The sequence below is a fragment of the Nicotiana tabacum genome, chromosome 17, assembly GCF_000715075.1.
Source record: "Nicotiana tabacum cultivar K326 chromosome 17, ASM71507v2, whole genome shotgun sequence".
In the NCBI taxonomy this organism is placed as follows: Eukaryota; Viridiplantae; Streptophyta; class Magnoliopsida; order Solanales; family Solanaceae; genus Nicotiana; species Nicotiana tabacum.
In genome coordinates this window covers 119,369,890-119,379,066 of record NC_134096.1, presented here as the reverse complement: position 1 = coordinate 119,379,066, position 9,177 = coordinate 119,369,890, and the positions used below count along the sequence as shown (strand labels likewise).

General features: G+C 36.4%; 1 protein-coding gene across 8 annotated transcripts; it reads left to right on the top strand.

The window, feature by feature from the left end:
• The first annotated feature begins 1,194 nt into the window (after positions 1-1,194).
• On the top strand, positions 1,195-8,882 carry LOC107829497 (uncharacterized protein At4g18490). Of its 8 annotated transcripts, none has more exons than XM_075234948.1 (16): positions 1,195-1,397; positions 2,845-2,908; positions 3,447-3,570; positions 3,885-4,070; positions 4,198-5,025; positions 5,192-5,383; positions 5,447-5,575; positions 5,703-5,840; positions 6,311-6,493; positions 6,593-6,770; positions 6,868-6,944; positions 7,027-7,066; positions 7,186-7,362; positions 8,196-8,309; positions 8,407-8,481; positions 8,572-8,882. In XM_075234948.1, the coding sequence occupies exons 2-15, from the start codon at positions 2,845-2,847 to the stop codon at positions 8,467-8,469; spliced, it is 2,493 nt and encodes an 830-aa protein (XP_075091049.1). In that variant the 5' UTR covers positions 1,195-1,397; the 3' UTR covers positions 8,470-8,481; positions 8,572-8,882. The 8 variants fall into 8 exon arrangements, with proteins under 8 accessions (XP_075091049.1, XP_075091046.1, XP_075091048.1 ...); XM_075234945.1 differs by having other exon boundaries at positions 8,568-8,882; XM_075234947.1 differs by having other exon boundaries at positions 8,562-8,882.
• Positions 8,883-9,177: the final 295 nt, after the last annotated feature.

The following is a 9,177-nucleotide window of genomic DNA, read 5'->3' as shown; positions in this document are numbered from 1 at the left end:
TTTATATACTTCCTTACAAATTTGACATCTTACATAATTTTTATCTTCTTCTAGTCTTTCAAAAAAATTTCAACACTTACTTCTTAATCTTCTATTCATCTTAATAGGGAGGGGGGGCCTACCCGTATTACCACGACCTTCACCCCTAGTATTTTGACTAGCAGTATCAGGTGTAGTTGGTGGTGTTTCAAGATTATTAAGTGATTGAATATCATCTAAATTATCATCTACATTATCATCTATACCATTATCTTCTTGAAGTTGCTCATAATCTATATTTAAATTTTCAGGTGAACTTTCAGAAATATGTATAAAGCTACTAGAAGAACTAGCACCACCTCTTGATCTTTCAGTATTTTTACTCTTACTACTACCACCCTACTAGTACACGCTTTTTTGGCTGCTCTAAAAATATCCATTATGTAAATTAAATTAAAAAACTAAATCAATAATTCTAAATAATAAAATAAAAATATACACCAAAGAATAGAAAGAGATTGAACGAGTGTACCTGGATTCCGGATGCCGCAATAAATTTGATATCACACTTCAATTGATATTTGATGATATTGATACCACACTTCACTTGAATACTTGATAATTATAATTTTGTAGTGACTAAAATAAATATTTGATGAAACTTGAAATAATAAGTAATTGAGAACTTGAAAGCAATAAGAAATATTATCAAGAGAGAATTGAAAGAGAATTAGAGTAGTAAGAGAGCAAATCGTGAGAAAAAATAAAAAAGATGGGGGGTTATTTATAATTTTTAAACTCTGAAAATTACAATTTATCAATTATTAATTGTAGGGGGCTATTTTCTTAAGGGGCAGGCCGAAATGGCCAAAAATGCAAAAAATGGCTGTTGCCCAACGGTCATTTTTGAATTTGACCGTTGGCAACGGTAAAAAAAATTTAAAAAAAATTATCTAACGGTAACCGGGATGTAACCCGGTAAAAACCCGATAGTGGGTAACCGGACTAACCGGGTTCCGAGGCACCGCTTACCAAAAAAGGCCTGCCCCCATCCGATTCCACCCATAACCCTCCCCAACCCGTCCCATCACTACCGGACCGGGCTGATCCGCGCTGAACCGGGTCAAGTCGGGTGTCATTGGCTGGCCCGGCCCGTTTAACAGGTTTACTCTGCACGCACTATAATGTGTACAATATTGAAATTCATTCCTTGTCACATCATGCTACCGATGTCCGCCTATATAAACCCAATTCAGGCGCGAAAGGATAATTATCATTTCAAACCCACATACTGTTCTCTCTTCACTCTGCATACGCAGAAGCAAAGGAAAAGCGGGCGATCGAAACTCGAAGCTTTCGAAATCATTGGGAATCGAAATTGAAGTCGTCCTTTTCATTCGATCGTACACATTCACCAGGTTTCGCAGATTCGGATTGTTTTTGCTTTTACTTCGATTCCATCCGTACGTATCAAACTGTGAAATGTTTAAACGAGGAAATTTGGCAATTTATTATCCATTTTCGCAATATCTGAGCTGTGAATAACTTTAATTTTATAATTTGAGGAATTGGTGAAGAGATCAAGTCCTTTTACATGTGACGTTAATTTTAATGGTATCGATTTACTAATCCTCAAGTTTATGAGACATTTTTGCTGTCATTTATTTTCGATTCATCAATTTGAGTATATTTATGCTGCGATTTGAAACTTTAGGATAAAAGTAGGAGATGTATTCTAAGATGATAAATATACTTCAGGAGAGAGAGAGAGAGAGAGAGAGAGTGAGTCCAAGCTGTGTTACTATCTAGATTATCTTTAGAGAGTCAAATAATTTACTTACATGCGTTTGCACAAAAGGCTAATGCTCCTAGTATTTGTTTCACTGCTGTAGTGCATGTATACTGTATGCTTCAATATAAGTTAGAATGCAATTTATTTTCTCATAGCCTTGTTATTGTATTCGGACCAGTAGGTTTAATTTAGAATTTTTAAAGATCTCATTTATCATCTGTCTTTAAACTTATTCATTTTTTCTTTTGCATTCATGAGTTAATCATGTTATTTAACTTCAGGAATTCGTTAAAATTTGTCTGAATAGCAATGTCATTTAGAGTCTCCTTTGTAACTGGCAGGAAACTTAATCTCTGATCCTACAGAGGCAGATCTCCACTTGGCTAAGTGAACAGTGACTAGTGTGCTTTGGTTGGAGCCTTAAAACAGAACTTTGATATTAGCTCTGAGATTTGAAAAGAGATATAAGATACATATGGTTCTCTTTTTGTGTCATACTGCCTTCAAATGGCCTCTGGAATGTGTTGTTTTCTTGTTTGGTTAAATTTCATAGCATTTAATTGTCCTATGAATTGCAAATTCTCCAAGTAGTTACCAAAAAAGTTCGCTTCCAGATTTCGACATTCATATCAGATATTTTGTTACAGACAGAGGGAACTTAAAGTTTTGCATAAAATGAGTGTGCTTGTAGATTTACTCTCGCACTCCTTTTTATTCCACCTTTCTATTAGTGTTCTTCATGACGCCGTGTATGTTACGCCTTTGCAAAATAAATTTGTGCTTGGTCTGGTCAAGCCTTGCTAGGAAATGATGCTTTGATTCCATATACCATATTGCAGCTGTTTTCTGATGCAAAAATGTTGAAAGAACCATTTAAGTTTTATGACTTGATAGAAGTCTTATATCAAACTACTTATCACCTAAAAAAGTCTTATTTCAAACTATCAGAGTGCCGTGCAAGAGCTGTGGTTCTTTGCTTCTAGTTTTGTAGTTCTGTGATATGTTCTCTTCGAATAACTGCTCCTTCACCTACCTTCTTGAAGCCCTTTGAGATCCTGACGCTTTCTGTGCAGATGGCAGAATCTCAGAAGGGAGCAGCTTCGACTGTCAAATCAAAAGAGAAAGATTCATTACTTGGTACTTAACATTTCTTTTGGGTTCACACTAGAATCTAGATGTAAACCTATTTGTAGAATTAAACACTGAAAACTGCACTTCTTAAAGCTTAAAAATATCTGATTTCAGCATGAAATACCTATTAGAACAGATAGCTTCCTTGAACAGTATTGTCATGTAATACCAAGTCTGTTTAAAAAAAGTTACAAAAGACAATCTAGATGAGATTCACAATTCTCAGTTTTTTGTACTTGTATTCAAGAAACGTTCAGATATAAAGCTTTTTGAAAATGAAAATGTCAGGATCAACAGTATATGACGCCAGACTTTAAAATAGGAATGCTACATTGAAGTATGGCAGCTTAATGGATTGTAACGTGCAAAATGTCCAATAATATACATAGTGGGGGAACAAAGTAAATAGAGATACATTCTTCGTTGCAGATAATTCTCAATGAGTTTATGTTTATCTGTGCCTTTCTTTATACATCTCGAGTACTGCAGATATTGGAATTTTTAATCCACATGGATAATTACTATTTACGTTATGTTGTGACAGATCTGGATATTGGAGATGACTTTCTTAAGTCGTTGAAATCGATGTCTATGGGAAATGATGCAATGGATTTCGACTTTGGGCCTATATCCAAAAATAAGAAAAAGACATTCAACTTTGACAAAGAGTAACGTCTGCATAGCCTTGTGTTGTTATTTCTGATTATGTAATTAATTAATTTTGTTAAGCTACTGCATCAGAATACTCGCATTTATTATTTTCATTTATTTCGTCTATTACTTTTTTGTTGGTACTTGGATCTAAGGTATCTGTCATTAACTTGCAAGTCTCTCTGTCTCTCTTTTACGGTATTACTCTCTGTAAAAATTTGCAGTATCTTTGTGACAAACAATTTTCGCGACTTGATTCTGGACAAGCTATAGAATGTTGAATAGAGAAGGAATGACACATTACCTAATTCTGGCATTGAACTTTCTTTAGGGATATGGATTTCAATCTTGATAGTGATTTTGGCAAGATATCATCCTTCAACATTGACATGCCAGATCTTGATATCTCTTCCCCATGTAAAAAGGATCGAAAATCAAGGGAGACATCAAAAAAAGAATCCAAAGGTGCTGTCAACAAAAAGAAGGGAGATGACTTCAATTTTTCATTTGATTTTGAGTATGTACTACTTTTATGCTCCTTTTACTGTGCTCCATATTTGTCTAGCTTCAGTTCATCAAATATCAACATGACTCAATTGTTCCACTGTAACTAAGTGGAGTATCCCCAACTGTGTTTGGTCCAGGTTGGATAATTTCGGTTTTGGGTCAAGCCAGGAGAGTAGAGAAAAGGCGAAGAACAACCAAGAAAAGGATAGCTTCAGTTTTGGGTCAAGCGGGGAGACTGGAGAAAAGGCGAACAACCAAGAAAAGGAATGTTCTTCTAAGAAAAGTGGTAATGAAGGCTCTGGAAGTCATCTGAATGAAGACCTTGGTTCTTTAGAGGACAGGACAGCCCAGAAACACGGTGCATCAGAGGCTGGGATGAATTTGACTATTGATTCTCATATTGACATAGATAAAAATCATGACACCACAAAACATAGTTTACCTTCAAACCATACTATGGGCAATAACGACACTTCAAAGTTGCAATCAGTTAGCAGTGAAGTTGCACTGGAGAAAGCAAAAATTTCGTTGCAGGAAAAAATATCCACCAGCACTCAAGAAGCAGTTTGCCAAGTAGAGGGAACTTCTTTGATATCACGGAGTGAATCAAGAAGTGATACTTCTTCTGGTTTACAGCAACATGTTAATTCGGCTGCGGATGTTACTTTCTTTGGTGTAGGAACAGACGTAAACAAAAAAGTGCTTTTGGACTCAGACAAAAACTATGATAAGACAGTTTTAGAAAGTTCATCTTTGGAGGGTGTTGCAACATCAATGAACAATGCTAGTGAAAAGAGCATCCTTGAAAGCGATAAGCATGTTTTGGAGACCAATAAGGACAGGACTCAGACACATTCCAATAGTATGTACATTGCAAATGCTACAGAAGACAAAATGCAAGACGTGAAAGTCGGTAACGAGATTCAGAGCCCAACTTCTGAGCTTTCTGCATCCTCATTAAGCAAGTAGGTCAATATGGACCATCTCCCTTCTGTTCATTCAGCATTACTGTCCATGATGTCTAACTTGGAAACTGCAAAGCTTAGCTTTCGTAGAGAACAGTGTAAAATAAGTCTCTGTCCTGCATATTATGAAATTGTGGTGCACTTGCTTTTTCTGAAATTGTCGCAGTGGAATAGTAGCTGAAGATTTGACAGCAGAGAAAAGAAGAGACACTGGTGTCATCAGGTCAAAGTTTTTTATGCCATCAATTAAACCTGCAGCTCAGATGCAGAAGACAACATCATTGACTGAGACAAAACTTTCTGAATTTGGTAACAAGAGAGTTGGCTCCATAACACAGAGTCCTTCAGATGAAATAATGTAAGCCAATGGTGTAAACTAGAAATTTTTTTTAGACAGTTTATATGATACTATTTAATACAGATCTCAAGATAACAAAGATGATGAAACTGGGAGCAAAGCTGGTTTCCCCACAGACTCTGGATTACTGCCAATGATTAACCCTCTTCAGACAGGAAGTCAGGAGAGCCACCAAGTTTTAGGCATTACTATGTAAGTTTTAGTAACTTACATTTGTATCATGCTTAAATTTTCAAGCTTCCGTTTACTTTACCTGATTGTAATTTCATGGTAAATGCAAGAATTCTAACATTTGTTGTTGATAACCCAAATACTTTAGGAAGGACTCCCAGTTGGATGGTGAGGAAAACATAAGAGCGTTGATTGGTTCTTTGAGGCCAAATGAACAAAAACCAAAACTAGGAAAATCTGTTCCTGAGAAAAGCAAAGCAAGCAGTAAAGATCTTTTTACTTTCAGGTCTCGCCATCTCGCCCATCAGATTGATGTTTCCAACAGATTATGCCATTGAATTCACCATGTAAAATGCTTGAGATGTATAGAAAACTTTTCTTAGCATGCATGGACTACTTTAGCTGATCTTGTTTCTTGGTTTCTTTTGCAGTATCGTTTCTGTTTGGATGCCCGCACCTAAAAGAATTTCACATATTTATCTGATTTACTTGTTTGAACTTTTTCTCTTAAACTAGTCATGTTTGTTGTATATGGAGATCAGTTCACCCAAAACTATTAGTTATATAAGATATTGTTTGGCATTCTAAGTAGATTAAGAAATCATCTTATATGTTATGAATGATAATGCCATATTTCTAAGCCATAGACACAACGCTCTGATATTGTGCTTAAATCCAGTTAAGTGCCTCTCTTGATGAATGAAAATAGAAATATTTTCTAACCAAAAAAAAAATCGTTGGCATGTTTTCCTTCAGTTCCCGGATAAGTCCTCCTAGCAAAAGTCAACAGACAACTACGTCCACCCCATGCAGCATTGCTGTAACAAGAAACATAACTCCTATTCCAACTGCAAAGAATACTCTCAACGAAGGAGACAAAACACTGCCTATTAAAGCTGCCAGGAGGACTCTAGACACATCCAGCCTGAAAATTTCAGCGTACCATACTGATTTTCTTTCTGCTACCTGTCAAATTCTGCAAATATGGAGATCTCATTTTTCTGAAATCTTTCAATCAATCACATGCTCCTAATGCAGAAAACTTGGTTCAAAGCCCGAGACATCTCGGACAGTGTTGCAAAAAAATATGAAATCCTCAAAAAATGTGGACCAGCATGGTGGTTTTAAAGCTATTTTACAAGCCAAAGACAATAATTGTACAGAGAGGCTGAAGCAAATGCCTGCTAACTTGTCCATCAAGAGGAAAGTACCAGAGGTCTGTTTTCCTTTTCTCCACCGCTTTCCCTTGCAAAAGAATACCTTTTCTGCATAGTCACATAACAAGTATAGGACATCTTTGTCACTTGTGATAGCACCTAATGCAGACGAATTTGGATTTGACGATCCTACTTCCGTCAAAGCGTCTTTCGCACTCACCCAGTGAAAGCAGGTTCTTCTGTAAAATTAGATAATGCACATCTTTTCTTCATCAATGCTGAACTTAGGTGTGATTACTCCTCAAAATTCTACAGGGGCTCCTCTGAAGGTACTGAAAGGATATGGCACAAACAGGTGATTGATAGAAAAGGAATAGATATAGATGTTTGATATAGTTTCCGAAGTGTCTCCCATACATAGGAACGTAGAAGCATGTCAACCTTTTAAAGTTCTCCATCATTCTTCATTGATAGGTTAATGATCATGAGCATTCTGGAAATGGTAATAAGACCAGTGATTATGAAAATTGCCAAATCTCTTCACGTGATGTTCCTATGGAGATGAACATCAAAGAGTTAGGACGCCCTTTTGCGATAGAAGATGATGACAACATAAAGAAGGCTGAGGCTCTTTCAAAGGATCTCGATGATGTAAGGAGTGCTTCCTCGCTATTTTTGGTTCTTCCTTTTTTTCTGCTTGCTGGTGTAGTATCTTTTCAGATATTATGAGAACTCAGGAAGTAAATCACTGCTATAAATTGTGGAAAAGGTAAATGCTTGTTCAGCCAGTACATTTTACTCTAAACAAGTAACCAGACAACATACACTTCATATTTTAAGTTTCTCTGAGATTTAGAATTGCATGAGATATACCACCTTCCCATTTTATATTGGCTACACGAACAATGAAAAAAATTCTGCATTCTCTCTCAACTTGTTTTCTGTTGGTAACTTAGACATGTCCTCTTTGGTCCTAGAAATTGTTACAGTAGTTCCTTTTAGGTTTATGTAATTGGATCTGAATTTTCTTAACATCCTTTTCATTGTATCAATCTTAGCTAGAGTTCCACTTTAGTGAAACCTTCAGTATGCTCGAAAGCAGGTTTGCTCTTTTTAACTGCACCTCGGAATTTCAAGAGGCATCCATGAGTTTGACAAAGAAAAAATGGACACGAGAATAAGAAGCCAGTTTAGATGGTTATTCTGATTTTGTTGGTGGAAGTTTTATATGTCTCTTATATAAGCGGAATTGAAATGGGGTCCCCAAAGCCAATTGGTGGATGCATTAATTAGTGTCCTAGACCACCCTCTATTAATGCTTTCAAGCCGATAATTGAAAATTCAAAGGTTACGTGGTGCAATAATTCTATATGCTTCAACTTAGCTCCTTTTTCTCCGAGCAAGCAACAATTTGTTCTTTGTTGAGGCCTAGACGAGGCAGGTGAGAAAGTGTCATGCCTGATCATAGTTTATTATGTTTCCAGATGTGCAGCATGCTCAGGAAAAAACAGGAGGAGGCAAAAGAACTATTAGTTCGTGCTGTTGTGAACAACAATAAGCTGCTACTGCTTAACCATCCCATTTATGAAGAGAAGATATCCTTATTACTGAACTACTGTCGCACCCTTTCCTTTTCACAATTTTCAATTCTTTAGTCTAAAAATGGTCATGTATGCCTTCACCACCTAGAACATACACAGGGTTCAGAAATTCGCTGCTGAGTTGATGATGAGGTACCAACTAGCAATATCACACTAAGACAACATAGAGGTATTTTTTTCCTCTCTGTGTGTGCATGCTGCAGAAAAGACTTGAGTAGTTAAATACGTATAACTACTAACGCCATGTAGTTTCAGGCAGAGCTTGCTGCTGACTGTTCTAATGCAATCACAAAGAATCTCTTTTCATTGCATTCCTCCGGGTGAAGAAGCATTGAGTTCACAAGTGCAAAAGATGACTTTGGTGCTAATAACAAACTAAAGTGATGTTTGAGCTAGTTTACTCTTGTAGGCAGATCTCTGACTGAAGGAGAAGTCGAACTTTTACTAGATTTCAAGTATCTCATTAAACGTCTGCATCTTAGAATCTGTCCTTGTACAGATATTGGCAGTTTGCTTATACTAAGATCACCTGAAGATATTGAACATCTTAGTATGCTTTTTGCACTATCATTTTGTGCTTCTTTACAGATTCTCCCCCTTTGGAAACCTTACAAAGCAGCACTAAATGAGATAATAGATTTCTGTGGCTATTGTGAATACATATGTTATTCATATCCAAATATGGGTAGTCAGCCCACGATCTGAATAAATTCATAACCGTATGAGCTGAAAGTTGAGTAAACACAAGGAACAGGTTAAACTATTGGGGAAGGAGATAACTGTGTTTTCTGGGCATAAATCTTTATGAAATTTTAAAAGTGAAATGAAAGCAAACTCTAGAATCTTTGTCAAACTATCAATTAAG

What these genes read in the sequence shown, in the direction of transcription:
- LOC107829497 (XM_075234948.1), top strand. Translation starts at nt 2,845, where the DNA reads ATGGCAGAATCTCAGAAGGGAGCAGCTTCGACTGTCAAATCAAAAGAG. An exon ending in CAAGTTTTAGGCATTACTAT is followed by an intron (nt 5,576 to 5,702) that starts GTAAGTTTTAGT and finishes CAAATACTTTAG; the next exon opens with GAAGGACTCCCAGTTGGATG. An exon ending in CACTCACCCAGTGAAAGCAG is followed by an intron (nt 6,945 to 7,026) that starts GTTCTTCTGTAA and finishes AAAATTCTACAG; the next exon opens with GGGCTCCTCTGAAGGTACTG.